Source organism: Amblyraja radiata, chromosome 18 (assembly GCF_010909765.2).
Source record: "Amblyraja radiata isolate CabotCenter1 chromosome 18, sAmbRad1.1.pri, whole genome shotgun sequence".
Taxonomy (NCBI): Eukaryota; Metazoa; Chordata; class Chondrichthyes; order Rajiformes; family Rajidae; genus Amblyraja; species Amblyraja radiata.
This window is the reverse complement of record NC_045973.1, coordinates 3366425-3383534: the sequence shown is the minus strand read 5'-3', so window position 1 is coordinate 3383534 and position 17110 is coordinate 3366425. Positions and strand designations below refer to the sequence as shown.

The 17110-nt window shown below is 47.9% G+C and overlaps 1 protein-coding gene across 1 annotated transcript in view; it reads left to right on the top strand.

Annotated features, from left to right (window-relative positions):
* dnase1l3 (deoxyribonuclease 1 like 3) overlaps positions 1-16498 on the top strand; it is an 18277-nt gene extending 1779 nt beyond the window's left edge. Inside the window, 9 exon segments of the mRNA XM_033036615.1 lie at positions 1688-1776; positions 4030-4116; positions 7929-8041; positions 9998-10110; positions 10521-10616; positions 10618-10650; positions 10652-10680; positions 13446-13542; positions 16110-16498. Of these exon segments, the coding sequence (XP_032892506.1) occupies positions 1688-1776; positions 4030-4116; positions 7929-8041; positions 9998-10110; positions 10521-10616; positions 10618-10650; positions 10652-10680; positions 13446-13542; positions 16110-16208 (756 nt within the window). The 3' untranslated portion in view covers positions 16209-16498.
* The last annotated feature ends 612 nt before the right edge of the window (positions 16499-17110 follow it).

Genomic DNA, 17110 nt, shown 5'->3' with positions numbered 1-17110 from the left:
GGACCTCTGTAAATCGCCCCTCGTGCGTGAGGAGCGGATGGGAAAGTGGGATAACATAGAACTTATGGGCTCGGTGGGCCGAAGGGCCTGTTCCATGCTGCATCTATAAATAAAAGTGACCGTTCATGTCTCAAGATCCCGCTCTTGCATGATGCTTGTTCCGCAGAAGAAGACCCCTCCTGTGCATCCCATAAACATCTGGGAAAACAACAGGAAGATTGGGAATACCAAACCGGAACTCAGACAGAAGCTGCATTTAAAAATAACCCCCATAATAATAACAATTCTAGTGGCGAACTGACAGATTTAATTATAGTTCTTGGAAGCTGTTTAATCATCCTTACATCTATGCTGCTCTGAGTTTAGTTTAGTTTAGTTTAGTTTATCAGTTTATTTATTCATGTGTGTATATATTTATACAATGGTATATGGACACACTGATCTGTCCTGTAGTCATGCCTACTATGTTCCGTTGTGCTGAAGCAAAGCAAGAATTTCATTGTCCTATCAGGGACACATGACAATAAACTCCCTTGAATCTTGAATCTTTAGTTTAGTTGAGTTTAGTTTAGAGAGACGCAGAAACAGGCTCTTCAGCCACTGAGTCCGCGCCGACCAGCGATCCCCCCCGCACACTAACACTATCCTACACACACACACACACTAGGGACAATTTACAATTATACCAAAGCCAATTAACCTACAAACCTGCACGGCTTTGGAGTGTGGGAGGAAACCGGAGCATCCGGGGAATAACCCGCGCGAGGCAAAGGTAGAACGTGCAAACCCCGTAGTCAGGATCGATCCCGGGTCTCTGGCGAGGTGAGGCAGCAACTCTACCGCTGCGCCACCGTGCCGCCCTTAGGTACCACTCAAATACAAATCTAAAGACTGTATGTTCAAAGTTCATGGGCATGGTGCAACGACAATTGCACATGGAACATGGCACAGTACAGCACAGGGACATGCCCTCCAGCCCACAATACAATACTAAGCTAAACTCATCTTGTCTGTCCACACGTGATCTATATCCCTCTATTCCCTGAATATCCATGTCCCTATCATAAAGCTTTGGAAAAGGGGCAACAATAATCAAAGATTTGTCCCAAAGATAGACACAGAGTGCTGGAGTAACTCAGCGGGTCAGGCAGCATCTATGGAGCTAAGGAAATAGGCAATGTTTCGGGCCGAAACCCGGAAGGGTTTCAGCCCGAAACGTTGCCTATTTCCAGAAGGGTTTCGGCCCAAAACGTTGCCTATTTCCTTAGCTCCATAGATGCTGCTGCACCATAACTCAGTGGGTCAGGCAGCATCTGTGGAGAACATGGATAGGTGACGTTTCACAGAGTGCTGGAGTAACTCAGCGGGTCAGGCAGCATCTGTGGAGAACATGGATAGGTGACGTTTCACAGAGTGCTGGAGTAACTCAGCGGGTCAGGCAGCATCTGTGGAGAACATGGATAGGTGACGTTTCACAGAGTGCTGGAGTAACCCAGCGGGTCAGGCAGCATCTATGGAGGACGTGGATAGGTGACGTTTTGGGTTGGGACCCTTCCTCAGACTGCTTGTGGGGGGGATGGGGGGAGGTGTGGAAAGAAAAGTTAACGTTATTTGGTTATTTTTATTTCATATTCCTTTCGGACATGTTTATAAATAAGTCACGTGTAATTGGTGTAACTTTCTGCAGATTATCTCCCGCTGTGACCTGTTGTTGATGATGGAGATCAAGGATGTAAGCAACCAAGCCTTTCCCGCGCTCATGACAAGACTGAACAAGTAAGCCCAGGGAGATAATTCACTTTAGTTTAGAGATACAGCGTGGAAACAGGCCCTTCAGCCCATCGAGTCCGTGCTGACCGGCGATCCCCGCACACTAACACTATCCGACACACACCTTGTCGTGGTGGAGAAGCTTGTGTGGTCCTGAGATCCTGAGAGCGATGCCGTCTGGAGCGATGCTCCTGGTAGGGCCACCCATGGCAGTAAGGTCGAGGGGGACATCCCTGGCAAAGACCCAATCCAACCAAAACCTTAACGGTGGAACAGGCGGAGGACGATGGCTGACCCTAGTGTCGCGTCACAATGGCTGGGAAGGCCGATGAAGGCTGCAGCAGAAAAGGGTCTCCGGTCGTCTTGGACTCCATGCCACTGGGTCCTGACCCAGATCTGTCAAGGACCGTGGGGTGGCTGTCTGTGCACCAGTCTCCCCACGTTAAACAAAGTCACGCACAGGCGTCCTCCAACCCTGGAGACACCCGTGGTCAGGTCAGCCACGACCGAAGGGGGCCTGAGAAACACACACTAGGGACAACTTACATTTACACCAAAGCCAATTAACCTACAAACCTGCACGTCTTTGGAGTGTGGGAGGAAACCTGGAGATCCCGGAGAAAACCCACGCAGGTCACGGGGATAACGTACAAACTCCGTACAGACAGCAGCTGTAGTCAGGATCGAACTCGGGTCTCTGGCGCTGTGAGGCAGCAACTCTACCGCAGCGCCATTTGACAGCCATCTTATCCAGGACAACATTAGGACAGTGGGCAACGGTTTTACAGTTGTTCATGGCTGGGCTTAGTTCCATAGAAACATAGAAACATAGACAATAGGTGCAGGAGTAGGCCATTCGGCCCTTCGAGCCAGCACCGCCATTCAATATGATCATGGCTGATCATCCAACTCAGTATCCTGTACCTGCCTTCTCTCCATACCCCCTGATCCCTTTAGCCACAAGGGCCACATCTAACTCCCTCTTAAATATAGCCAATGAACTGTGTGGCCTCAACTACCTTCTGTGGCAGAGAATTTCACAGATTCACCACAAAAAAATTATAATCTCGGTCCTAAAAGACTTCCCCCTTATCCTTAAACTGTGACCCCTTGTTCTGGACTTCCCCAACATCGGGAACATTCTTCCTGCATCTAGCCTGTCCAACCCCTTAAGAATTTTGTGAGTTTCTATAAGATCCCCCCTCAATCTTCTAAAATCTAGCGAGTACAAACCGAGTCTATCCAGTCTTTCTTCATATGAAAGTCCTGCCATCCCAGGAATCAGTCTGGTGAACCTTCTCTGTACTCCCTCTATGGCAAGAATGTCTTTCCTCAGATTAGGAGACCAAAACTGTACGCAATACTCCAGGTGTGGTCTCACCAAGGCCCTGTACAACTGCAGCAGAACCTCCCTGCTCCTATACTCAGATGCCCCTTCAGTTGCTGCCTTTACATAGTCATTGCCTTTTGCTGACGACATCACTGTTCACCACACGGTGTTATTTACCACCCTCTATCTCATTTCCTTGCAAGGTATTAAATCGAGGAAGTAACCAATGTGACTATTCATTGAGAAAAGGAACTAGAAATCTCTTTGAATCAGAACATAAGCAGCCTAGACCATACGCATCATTTAAATTTCGTGTTTAGTTTATTGTCACGTGTACCGAGGTGCAGTGAAAATCTTTTTGTCGCGTTCTATCCAGTCAGCAGAAAGACAACACATGATTATAATTCGGTATTTCATTTAGTTTAGTTTAGTTTAGAGATACAGCGCGGAAACAGGCCCTTCGGCCCACCGAGTCCGCGCCGACCAGCGATCCCTGCACACTAACACTATCCTACACACACTGGGGACAATTTACACTTGCACCAAGCCAATTAGCCTACGAACCGGTTGGTAGACAAAAGTGCTGGAGAAACTCAGCGGGTGCGGCAGCATCTATGGAGCGAAGGAAATAGGCAACGTTTTGACCTTCGAGTTTCCAGCATCCGCAGTTCCTTCTTGACCATTTAACCTACAAACCTGCATGTCTTTGGAGTGCGGGAGGAAACCCAATATCTCAGAGAAAACCCACGGGGAGAACGTGCAAACTCCATACAGACAGGGATCGAACCCGGGTCTCTGGTGCTGTGAGGCAGCAACTCTACCTGCTGGGCCACCGTGCAACCCTTATTTAGTTTGCGAATTTTGATTCTAAATACACCTGATTTTTAATGATGTACAGACATGAAGAACATATTTTCATTTTTCTTTAGTCATGGCAACAGGAATGAATATGAATCGATCATCAGTGTCCGTCTGGGCACGGGCACCTACAAGGAACAGTATGCGTTTATTTACAGGTACCCTTTCATTCCTATATGCTGACCGAGCACGTACTTGCAGGCTGTGTGTGTGGGTGGGGGGGGGGGGGGGGGGGGGGGGGTGAGAGAGGGTGACTAATAACAAAAAGAAAGGTTGGATTCTACAATCTTAGAGCCCTGTCCCACTATACGAGTTTACCCAAGAGCTCTCCCGAGTTTAAAAAAAAAATCAAACTCGTGGTAAGCACGTAGAATGTACGTCGCGGGTAGCTCGTAGCTCGGGGCCGTCTCGTAGGGGCTCGTAACGCTAACGGCAGGTACTCGGGAAACACGGTAAGCTCGTGAAGTTTTTTTCGACATGTTGAAAAATGTCCACGAGAGCCCCGAGTACCTACGAGCGACTATTACCGTAAATCTCCGAGTTCGAATCAGGGGAAACTCGGAGAATTACCTCGTACAGTGGGACAGGGCCTTAAGCACGAAACAATCAGAACACCAAGTACCACTTTTAACCATATAACCATATAACAATTACAGCACGGAAACAGGCCATCTCGGCCCTACAAGTCCGTGCCGAACAACTTTTTTCCCTTAGTCCCACCTGCCTGCACTCATACCATAACCTCCATTCCCTTCTCATCCATATGCCTATCCAATTATTTTTAAATGATACCAACGAACCTGCCGCTACCACTTCCACTGGAAGCTCATTCCACACCGCTACCACTCTCTGAGTAAAGAAGTTCCCCCTCATGTTACCCCTAAACTTCTGTCCCTTAATTCTGAAGTCATGTCCTCTTGTTTGAATCTTCCCTATCTCAAAGGGAAAAGCTTGATCACATCAACTCTGTCTATCCCTCTCATCATTTTAAAGACCTCTATCAAGTCCCCCCTTAACCTTCTGCGCTCCAGAGAATAAAGACCTAACTTGTTCAACCTTTCTCTGTAACTTAGTTGTTGAAACCCAGGCAACATTCTAGTAAATCTCCTCTGTACTCTCTCTATTTTGTTGACATCCTTCCTATAATTGGGCGACCAAAATTGTACACCATACTCCAGAATTGGTCTCACCAATGCCTTGTACAATTTTAACATTACGTCCCAGCTTCTATACTCAATGCTCTTACATGTAGGAAGGAACTGCAGATGCTGGTTTAAACTGAAGATAGACACAAAATGCCATAGTGAATCAGCGGGTCAGGCAGCATCTCTGGAGAGAAGGAATGGGTGACGTTTTGGGTCGAGACCCTTCTTCAGACTCATTTTGAGTTGAGTTTAGTTTGGAGATACAACACTGGAACAAACCTTTTCCCACTGGCTCAAGGTTTCAAGGTCAGTTTATTGTCACATGCGCCAATGATGGTACAGTGAAACATGAGTTACCTTGCAGCCATGCTAAAGGGCCTGTCCCACTTGGCGACTGCCGGCATCATTGACTGACGTATCAGGTCACTGATAAATTCGCTGCGTGACGCGGCGTGACGATGTATTGACGCGCGCTGTTTTTTCAACATTTTTTTTGTCGCCGCTGGATTTTGAAACGTTCAAAATCTTTCGGCGACCCTGATACGACGCCGGCAGTCGCTGTAAAACTCGCCAAGTGGATCAGGCCCTTTAGTGAAAAGCAACAAGATACACATTAGTTAACATAAACATCCACAACAGTGGATCCCACATACCTCACTGTGATGGAACGCAATACAGTCCAATCATCTTCCTCTCTGTTCTCCCGTGGTCGGGGCAGTCGGACCATCTGTAGTCGGGGCGATCGAAGCCCCCACAGCCGACGATGTTATCCCACTGACCCATCCACTACCTGTACATTAGGGGCAATTTTCAAGTTCAAGTTCAAGTGAGTTTATTGTCATGTGTCCCTGTATAGGACAATGAAATTCTTGCTTTGCTTAAGCACACAGAAAATAGTAGGCATTTACTACAAAACAGATAAATGTGTCCATATACCATGATATAAATATATACACACATGAATAAATAAACTGGTAGTGCAAATAACAGAAAGTGGTTATTAATAATCAGAGTTTTGTCCGAGCCAGGTTTAATAGCCTGATGGCTGAGGGGAAGTAGCTATTCCTGAACCTGGTTGTTGCAGTCTTCAGGCTCCTGTACCTTCTACCTGAAGGTAACAGGGAGATGAGTGTGTGGCCAGGATGGTGTGGGTCTTTGATGATACTGCCAGCCTTTTTGAGGCAGCGACTGCGATAAATCCCCTCGATGGAAGGAAGGTCAGAGCCGATGATGGACTGGGCAGTGTTTACTACTTTTTGTAGTCTTTTCCTCTCCAGGGCGCTTCAAATTTCCGAACCAAGCCACGATGCAACCGGTCAGCATGCTCTCGACTGTGCACCTGTAGAAGTTAGAGAGAGTCTTCCTTGACAATCCGACTCTCCGTAATCTTCTCAGGAAGTAGAGGCGCTGATGAGCTTTTTTGATAATTGCGTTTGATAAAATATTTTAAGGGGCTGTCCCACTTGGGCGACCTAATTGGCGAGTTTAGAAGAGTTTAGGAGAGATTGAAAAAATGACATGTTGAAGACCTCCTTCGACCTCCCTTCGACCTCCCTTCGACTATGATGAAGACTATCTACGACTACCCTCTATTACCTACGACTAACATGCCGATCTACTACGACTAAACCTATGAGTAAAAAAGTATCGATTTTTTCCATGGCATTTTTTGCGGGCAGTTTTCAACATGTTGAAAAATACGCCGCGACCCAGCTGAGGCCTCGAGTACGCGGAGACCACTCTCGAGCATGAAGGAGAGTTACAAAGACCTTGTGTCGACCATGCAGCGAGTATGAGTCGAGGGCAAACTCGCCAGAACTCGCGGATTAGGTCGCCCAAGTGGAACAGGCCCTTTACAGAGCTCAATTAACCTACAAACCCGCCCGTCTTTGGGATGTGGACTGTGCCACTGTGCAGGCCTAAAATATTTAGTCTTAAAGTCATACTGCATTTAAACAGGCACCCTGGCACAACTTGCCCATGCCGACCAGAATGCCCCATCTAAGCTAAACCCATTTGCCTACATTGTGGACCATATCACGGTAAACCTCTCCTAACCATGTACCTGTCCAAGTGTCTTTTAAATGCTGTCACCGTACCTGCCTCAACTCAAGTCAAATTCGAGGCCAACAGGTAGAACAAAGGGGAAGATACAGAGTGCAGGATATAGTTCTCAGCATTGTAGAGCATCAGTTCCAGAGACAAAGTCCAATGTCCGCAATGGGGTAGAGGTGAATCGGACAGTATCCTAGCTTATGGAAGGACCGTTCAAAAGCCTGATAACAGAGGGGAAGAAGCTGTTCCTAAAGTCACAGTTCAAGTAGGCAGCAAAGTATTTTTAAGAGTGTGGTCTGAAGAATGGTCTCGACTCGAAATGTCACCTATTCCTTCGCTCCATAGATACTGCCTCACCCGCTGAGTTTCTCCGGCATTTTTGTCCACCTAAGTACTTTACAGAAGTCACCTTTTCAATGTAGAAGAATCCGGTTCAAGAGATGAAGTCAAACTATTTGTGTAGGAAGGAACCGCAGATGCTGGTTTACACCGAAGAAAGACACCAAATGCTGGAGTAACTCAGCGGGATCAGGCAGCATCTCTTGATAGAAGGAATGGGTGACATTTCGGGTCGAGTCTGAAGAAGGGTCTCGACCCGAAACGTCACCCATTCCTTCTCTCCAGAGATGTTGCCTGATCCCGCTGAGTTACTCCAGCATTTTGTGTCTATGGTATTGTGCCTATTACCCTAAATGCAATCTCACTTGGCTTCAATGATCTGTTAATGATCTGGCCCTTATTGGACATGTATGCCTTTGCTTCCATTTTAGACACAAATTATTATCGGTGAAAAGAAGTTATCAATATCCGGATTTCCCAGCAAACAACGCGGACGTGTTTGCACGAGAGCCGTTTGTAGTTTGGTTTTCATCACCCTCCACCTGTAAGTAACTGAACCCCTTTCCCGTATGAAGTACACACTTATAGATGGTACCAGCGGCGCCTCGGAGACGTTTTACACAGAGTTGGATTGTTCTCTCTGGAACGGCAGAGGTTGAAGGGAAGGCCCGATAGACCCATATACAACTATGAGAGGCATGGATTGGGTAGACCAGGGGTCAGCAGCCTAAGGCCCGCGGGCCGATCCGGCCCGTAACCCGAAATCATCCGGCCCGCAGGCGTAGCACAACACACACACGTAACACTTACCCGAAGGTACACAAAAAAGCTGGAGAAACTCAGCGGGTGCAGCAGCATCTATGGAGCGAAGGAAATAGGCAACGTTTCGGGCCGAAACCCTTTGGGTTCGGCCCGAAAACGTTGCCTATTTCCCAAGGGATTCGGCCCGAAACGTCGCCTATTTCCCAAGGGATTCGGCCCGAAACGTTGCCTATTTCCTTCGTTCCATAGATGCTGCTGCACCCGCTGAGTTTCTCCAGCTTTTTTGTGTACCTTCAATTTTCCAGCATCTGCAGTTCCTTCTTGAACACTTACCCGAGCGTTGTTTTCTTACACAGTCAATCTTCTTCTTATCGAGTCCACACACAAGATTAGAAGTTGCCCAGCCAGAGCTGAACTCACTCCTCGGCGTCTGCGTGCAATGGTGTCTGTCCCGTCGCTTCTTGTCGCTTCTTGTGCGTGGTGGTGGTGGAAAGATCGGTGGATGCAGGGGCCGCGGCGTGAACGCTCTCTCCTTCACCCCACATTGACCACAGCCAACTCCATTCCACTGAAGGGGGCTGAGGGCTTTGGCGAGCGGTTTCCTCGGCAGCCCCAGCCGGCGGGCGGGCGGGCGAGCGGGCGGGCTTGACGGAAGCCAAGCATCAGCTGGGTCGGTGAGGAATTCTGCCCCAGCCACACGGGGTTACACTTTAGTCGTAGTTTGTCGCGGGGGGGGGGGGGGGGGTAATTGTCTTTTTGTTACATTTTGTTAAAGGTCGCCGAAAAAAATCGCGTAAGTGGGACAGGCCCTTAAATGTATCATAAACAGACACATACACTCACGGAGTAACATTTTCCCAAGTATGTAAGATGCAAAAATTCTCCTTACTGTGGCAAAACGTTGGAAGCTGATAACAACAAATATCTTATAACTTTGAAGCATTGGTTTAAGGTGAGAGGAGAAAAGTTAAAGGAAATATGTGGGAGGATCTCTTTACACAGAGGGTGGTGGGTGCCTGGAACGAGCTGTCAGGGGCAACCAGAAAAAGGTGCAACTCTTTGGGGCGACTACCCACGACCAAACAGGTGTCACGTGTCGACATGTCGCGGGATGAAGCCTGTATGGTTGTGAGTAGTCGCCCAAAGAGTCAAGTCAAGTCAAGTTTATTTGTCACATACACATACGAGATGCGCAGTGAAATGAAAGTGGCAATGCTCGCGGACTTTGTGCAAAAGACAAACAACCAAACAACCAAACAAACTATAAACACAATCATAACACACATATTATTTTACATAATAATATATGGAAGGAAAAAACGTTCAGTAGAGTAGTCCCTGGTGAGATAGGCGTTTACAGTCCGAATGGGCCTCTGGGAAGAAACTCCTTCTCAACCTCTCAGTTCTCACCGCATGGCAACGGAGGCGTTTGCCTGACCGTAGCAGCTGGAACAGTCCGTTGCAGGGGTGGAAGGGGTCTCTCATGATATTGTTGGCTTCTGGAGTTGCACCTCCTGATGTATAGTTCCTGCAGGGGGGCAAGTGAAGTTCCCATAGTACGTTCGGCCTTGTCCTTGTTCATACCTTGTTCTGGTCACCCCTGGATTTTCAACATTTTCGGCGACTACCTGCTGCGACTGTGACTGGTGCGCTGAAAAAAAATGACGTAAATGGGACAGGCCCTTAAAGGTATTGGAGCAGGTTTCTTTAATAATTAATTTCTCTTTTCTTCCTTAAGCTGTGAAAGACTTTGTGGTTATTCCCCTGCACTCAATGCCAGATGCCTCCGTGTTTGAGATCGATGCCTTGTACGACGTCTACACAGCAATGAAGCGGCGTTGGAGAGCCAAGGTACATGTGGACCATCCTCACTGTAGTAGGTTGTGGGGACGAACTGTTGATGCTGCTTTACGACAAAGATAGGCTCAAATCGCTGGAGTAACTCAGCAGGGACAGGCAGCATCTCTGGAGAGTAGGAATGGGTGACGTCTCGGGTCAATAGACAAAAGACAATAGGTGCAGGAGTCGGCCATTTCCCCTTCGAGCCAGCACCACCATTCAATGTGATCATGGCTGATCATCCCCAATCAGTACCCCCGTTCCTAGCCTTCTCCCCATATCCCCTGACTCCGCTATTTTTTAAGGGCCCTCTCTAGCCCTCTCTTGAAAGCATCCAAAGCATCGGTGGGGGCTCGATGGGCCGAAGGGCCTGTTTCCGCGCCGGCTATCTCTAAACTAAACTAAACTTTTGCCCTCAACAGTACTTCATCATCATGGGAGACTTGAATGCGGACTGCGACTACGTCAGGAGGAAGGAATGGAAGAATATCAGACTGCGAAACGATACCAACTTTGCCCTGGCTGATTGGTGATGAAGAGGACACGACGGTTGAGAGAAAGCACGCATTGTGCCTACGACAGGTGAGATCACAAGTTATAGGAATAGAATTAGGCCATTCGGCCCGTCGAGGCTACTCCGCCATTCAATCATGGCTGATCTCTTCCTCCGAAAGGGTCTGTCCCACTTGGTGATTTTTTTCGGCGACTGCCGGCATCGTTGACTGACGTATCAGGTCACCGAAAATACGCGGCGTGACGACGTATTGACGCGCGGTGTTTTTCTCAAGTTGCCGCTGGATTTTGAAATGTCCAAAACCTTTTGGCAACACTTATATGACGCCGGCAGTCGCCAAAAAAATCTCCATGTGGGACAGGCCCTTACCCCATTCTCCTGCCTTCTCCCCATAACCCTTGACACCCGTCATAATCAAGAATCCATCTATCTCTGCCTTAAAAATATCCACTGACTTGGCCTCCACAGCCCTCTGTGGCAATGAGTTCCACAGATTCACCACCCTCTGACTAAAGAAGTTCCTCCTCACCTCCTTTCTAAAAGAGCGTCCTTTAATTCTGAGGCTGTGACCTCTGGTCCTACGACTCTCCCACCAGTGGAAACATCCTCTCCACATCCACTCTATCCAAGCCTTTCATTATTCTGTGTTTCAATGAGGTCCCCCCTCAATCCTTCTAAACTCCAGCGAGTACAAGCCCAGTGCTGTCAAACTGCTCATCAAACACCCCACTCACTTCCTGGAATCTGAGATGGCAGACCACCTTAGTAAGGACCTTGAAAGTCCTGGAACTGCAGATGCTGCTTTACCAAAAATAAGACACAAAGTGCTGGAGTAACTCAGCGGGACAGGCAGCGTCTTTGGAGAACATGGATAGGTGACGTTTCACAGAAGTGCTGGAGTAACTCAGCGGGTCAGGCAGCATCTGTGGAGAACATGGATAGGTGACGTTTCACAGAGTGCTGGAGTAACTCAGCGGGTCAGGCAGCATCTCTGGAGAACATGGATAGGTGACGTTTCGGGTCGGGTCCCTTCTTCTAAAGAACTTCAAGTGAAAAGTTTCAAGTGCAGTCTAGATAATAATAAAACAATCTCATGACCCAGATAACCGCCTGCAATGGGGAGGGAAAATACTTTTCTTCATTCATTTGTTTTTAAGTGAATCTCTAAGGTTAGTTTAGTTTAGTTTAGTTTAGTTTAGAGATACAGCGCGAGAAACAGGCCCATTGGCCCACCGAGTCCGCGCCGACCAGCGATCCCCGCACATTAACACTATCCTACACACACTAGGGACAATTTACACCTACACCAAGCCAATTCACCTACAAACCTGTCCGTCTTTGGAGTGCGGGAGAAAGCCAAAGATCTCGTGAGAAAACCCACGCAGGTCACGGGGAGAACGTGCAAACTCCGTACAGACAGCACCCGTAGACGGGATCGAACTCGGGTCTCCGGCGCTGCAAGCACTGTAAGGCAGCAACACTACCGCTGCGCCACCGTGCCGCCTGAGTTACTCCGGCACATTGTGTCTTTTTTTTGTAAACTGGCATCTGCTGTTCCTTGTTTCTACCTAATGCACTGATTAAGTACAACTTGAATTACATGGCGAGGCTGGGCACATCATTATTTGGTGTGTCGGGGGCTGAGGGCTGAACTCTGACCTGATTTTGCCGATATCCACGAGAGAGGGGATGAACCATCTAACTGCAGAATCCTTAAGACAAGGATATGAGTTCAAACATTAAATAAATCACTTCATTAAAAGTAAAAGAGTTTAGAATTTAGAGATACAGCATGGAAACAGGCCCTTCGGCCCACAGAGTCCATGCCGACCATCGATCAAATGTTGACACGAGCTTCTATGTTGTCCCACTTTCTCATCCACTCCCTACACAATTTACAGAGGGCCAATTAACCTACACACCCGTATGCCTTGGGATGTGGGAGGATGGCGGGGCTGTCCCGGGATGGCAGGACTGTCATATGCTGCGAAAATGGAGCGGCTGGGCTTGTACACTCTGGAGTTTAGGAAGGATGAGAGGATATCTTATTGAAATATATAAGATTATTAAGGGTTTGGACACACTAGAGGCAGGAAACATGTTCCCGATGTTGGGGGGAGTCCAGAACCAGGGGCCACAGTTTAAGAATAAGGGGTAAGCCATTTAGAACGGAGACGAGGAAAACACTTTTTCTTACGGAGAGTTGTGAGTCTGTGGAATTCTCTGCCTCAGAGGGCGGTGGAGGCCGTTCTCTGGATGCTTTCAAAAGATAGCTAGATTCTAAATGTTCTAAATGGCTTACCCCTTATTCTTCAACTGTGGCCCCTGGTTCTGGACTCCCCCAACATCGGGAACATGTTCCTGTCTCTAGTGTGTTCCAAACCCTTAATAATCTTATATGTTTATCATCACTGTTCCAGGTGTCACCATAACTGTGAATTGTTTGCAGAAATTCAGATTGAGATTAAAAGCCCTGTCCCACGGTACGAGTTCATTCCAAGAGCTCTCCCGAGTTTAAAAAAAATCAAACTCGTGGTAGCACGGAGAATGAACGTAGCGGGTACGTCGGAGCTCGGGGGACGTCTCTTAGCGGCTCGTGACGCTAACGGCAGGTACTCGGGAAGACTCGCTAACGCCAGGTAAGCACGGGAAGACTCGTGAAGATTTTCAACTCGTTGAAAAATGTCCACGAGAGCCCCGAGTACCGACGAGCGGCCATTACTGTAAATCTCCGAGTTCGAATCAGGGCAAACACGGGAGAGCTCTTGGAATGAACCCGTACCGTGGGACAGGGGTGTATACGATCATCCTTCTTATTGTTTCCATAAACCAGGATTGTCCTTCGTGGTGAGAAGCTGCTGAAGGCGGTCGTTCCTGATTCAGTCAGCGTGTTCAATTTCACGGAGGCTTACGGCATGACTGAGCCGCAGGTAAGTCTGAGCTTTTGTTGACTCTTCAGTAGACAGACACAAAAAGCTGGGGTAACTCAGCGGGTCAGGCAGCATCTCCGGAGAAAAGGAATAGGTGGCGTTTCAGGTCGAGATCCTTCTTCAGACCAGTTTAATTCACATGTTTAATCAATAATGTTTTATTATTAATGTTTTATGTGTCATTCCTAACTGTCACTGTATGTCATGTTGTCACTTGCGGGTGGAGCACCAAGGCAAATTCCTTGTATGTGAATACTAGGCCAATAAACTTATTCATTCATTAATTAGCTTCAGTAAAATTGCAATTGTCCCTAGTGTGTGTTGTGTGTGTAGGGTTGTGCTAGTATACGGGGGTGATCGCTGGTCGGCGCGGACTCGGTGGGCCGAAGGGCCTGTTTCCGCGCAGCATCTCTAAAGTCAAGTTAAAAGTCTAAAGAATTGGATCAATGAGGGTGTGATGCTCAAACGATCATTGGGGATTTAACAAAGAATGGCTGGTCTCTAAAATGACAGGGGAACGGCGTGGCATTACCTCAGGGAGAGCGAAGTGTAATATGAACAATCCCTGCTTTAGTTTAAGAAGGAACTGCAGATGCTGGAAAATGGAAGGTAGACAAAAATGCTGGAGAAACTCAGCCGGTGAGGCAGCATCTATGGAGCGAAGGAAGTAGGCAATGTTTCAGGCTTAAAAGCTCTGTCCCTGGTACGAGTTCATTCCAAGAGCTCTCCCGAGTTTGCCCTGATTCGAACTCGGAGATTTACGTTAATGGCCGCTCGTGGGTACTCGGGGCTCTCGTGGACATTTTTCAACATGTTGAAAAATCTTCACGAGTCTTCCCGTGCTTACCTGCCGTTAGCGAGTCTTCCCGAGTACCTGCCGTTAGCGTTACGAGCCGCTAAGAGACGTCCCCGAGCTCCGACGCACCCGCTACGTTCATTCTCCGTGCTTACCCCGAGTTTGATTTTTTTTAAACTCGGGAGAGCTCTTGGAATGAACTCGTACCGTGGGACAGGGCTATTAGTTTAGTTCAGTTTAGTTTGGTGTATTGCCACATGTACCGAGGTACAGCGAAAAGCTTCTTGTCACCTGCTATCCAGTCAGCGGAAAGACAACAACACATGATTACAAACAAGCCATCGATTTTGATTATACCTGTGGTTTGTACTTGTAATTGTACATCCACATAGATTGTACTCATTAGTTTAGTTTTGTTTAGAGATGCATTTTCCTTAGTGTGTGTAGATTAGTGTTAGTGCACGGGATCGCTGGTCGGTGCGGGGTCTGTGGGCCGAAGGACGAAACAGGCCCTTCGGCCCACTGAGTCCGCACTGACCAGCCATCCCCGCACACTAACACTAATCTACACACACTAAGGACAATATACAATTATACCACGACAATTAAACTGTCCAGTCAGCAGAAAGACAATACATGATTACAATCGAGCCTGCCTCAGAGGGCGGTGGAGGCCGGTTCTCTGGATGCTTTTAAGAAAGAGTTAGATAGGGCTCTTAAAAATAGTGGTCAGGGGATATGGGGAGAAGGCAGGAACGGGGGTCCTGATTGTGGATGATCAGCCATGATCACATTGAATGGCGGTGCTGGCTCGAAGGGCCGAATGGCCTACTCCTGCACCTATTGTCTATTTACAGTATACAGATAAAGTTAAAAAAATGCTGCTGTAGGAGTGGAGATTTAAGAGTGTGGGGTGGATGTAATATGAGTTTGTAGATGTGGTTCTGTGACCAGCAGGCAAATAGTCACCTGGGGTTGGGCATCAGCTTGCCCTATGGCCTCTGTTGATAGTTTATGACCTTGGTGGTTATCCAAATAAAACTTCACAAGAGCAGATAATGGCGTAGTATAATTACATCATAAAATTATTCATAAGAAGGTGTAATAAAATGTTTAAAAGGGCAGTAAAGTGAGTCACTGCTTTCCGCACCTTCATTCAGCACAAGTTCAAATGCAAGTCAGGATCACTACACTCATTGAAACATTATATATCTGAGAGGATGTAGATTTAAGGCTGGAGGGGAAGATTTAAATGTAATAGGAACCTGCAGGGCAACTTTTTTTTTTTTACAGAGGTTGATAGGTATATGGAACGGGCTGTCGCAGGAGGTCGTTAATATCACAAAGTTTAAGAAATATTTGGGCAGGTGGTGTATAAAACCATGAGAGGAATAGATCGGGTAGATGCACAGAGTCTCTTGCCCAGAGTAAGGGGAATCGAGGACCAGAGGACACAGGTTTAAGATGAAGGGGAAAAGATTTAATAGGAATCGGAGGGGCAACTTTTTCACACAAAGGGTGGTGGGTGTATGGAACGAGCTGCCACAGGAGGTAGTTGAGGTAGGGAGTATCGCAACGCTTAAGAAACATTTGGACAGGTACAGGTTTAGAGGGATATGGACCAAGCGCAGGCAGGTGGGACTAGTGTAGATGTGGTATGTGGGTAGGCGTGGGCAAGTTGGGCCGAAGGGCCTGTTTCCATGCTGTGTGACTCTGCGACTCTACAAGCTTGAGGCCACCTTTGACCGTGTCTTCTTTCTCCCATTGGCAGGCGCTGAAAGTGAGTGACCACTACCCCGTGGAGGTTGACCTGCGCGAGTCTCACGGCTTCTTCAGTTGGCTCAAGTCCCACAAAGGCCTGCGTGGGTAGAGGAAGACTCAAACTACGCTGGCCGCACCTTGCCTTGCAGTGGGACCCACTGCTTATATCATGTGTCTTAAGCTTCTAAGGTAGATACACAATGTTGGAGTAACACAGCGGGTGAGGCAGCATCTCTGGAGAGAAGGAATGGGCGACGTTTCGGGTCGAGACCCAAAGGGTCCAGCACTTTGTGTCTACCTTCAATTTAAACCAGCATCCGCGGTTCTTTCTTACACATCTTAAGCTTCTAGTTTAGTATAGAGATACAGCCCGGAAACAGGCCCTATTCACCACCGAGTCTGCACCGACCGTTAAAATTGCCCTACACATACACACTAGGACAATTTTACATTTATACCAAGCCAATTGACCTACAAACCCGTACGTCTGTGGGAGGAAACCGGAGATCCCGGAGAAAACCCACACAGGTCACGGGGAGAACGTACAAACTCCGTACAGACAGCGCCCGTAGTCAGGATCAAACCCAGGTCTCTGGCGCTGTGAGGCAGCAAATCTACCGCTGCGCCGCCGTTGGCAACATCACAGGGCAGGAGGTGAATTTTAATTAAAACTCACAGGAAGTGGAGTGGTTGATTAACATGTCAGAGAGCGACGTTTAGTGGCAGGAAAGGACTTCTACATCTGTAGGAAGGAACTGCAGATGCTGGTTTGTCCCAAAGTTATCCATAAACATTGCTGGAGCAACTCAGCGGGTCAGGCAGCATCTCTGGAGGAGGGGCCACCTATCCATGTTCTCCACAGATGCTGCCTGACCCGCTGAGTTACTCCAGCACTCTGTGAAACGTTCACCTATCCATGTTCTCCACAGATGCTGCCTGAACCACTGAGTTACTCCAGCACTCTGTGAAACGTCACCTATCCATGTTCTCCACAGATGCTGCCTGACCCGC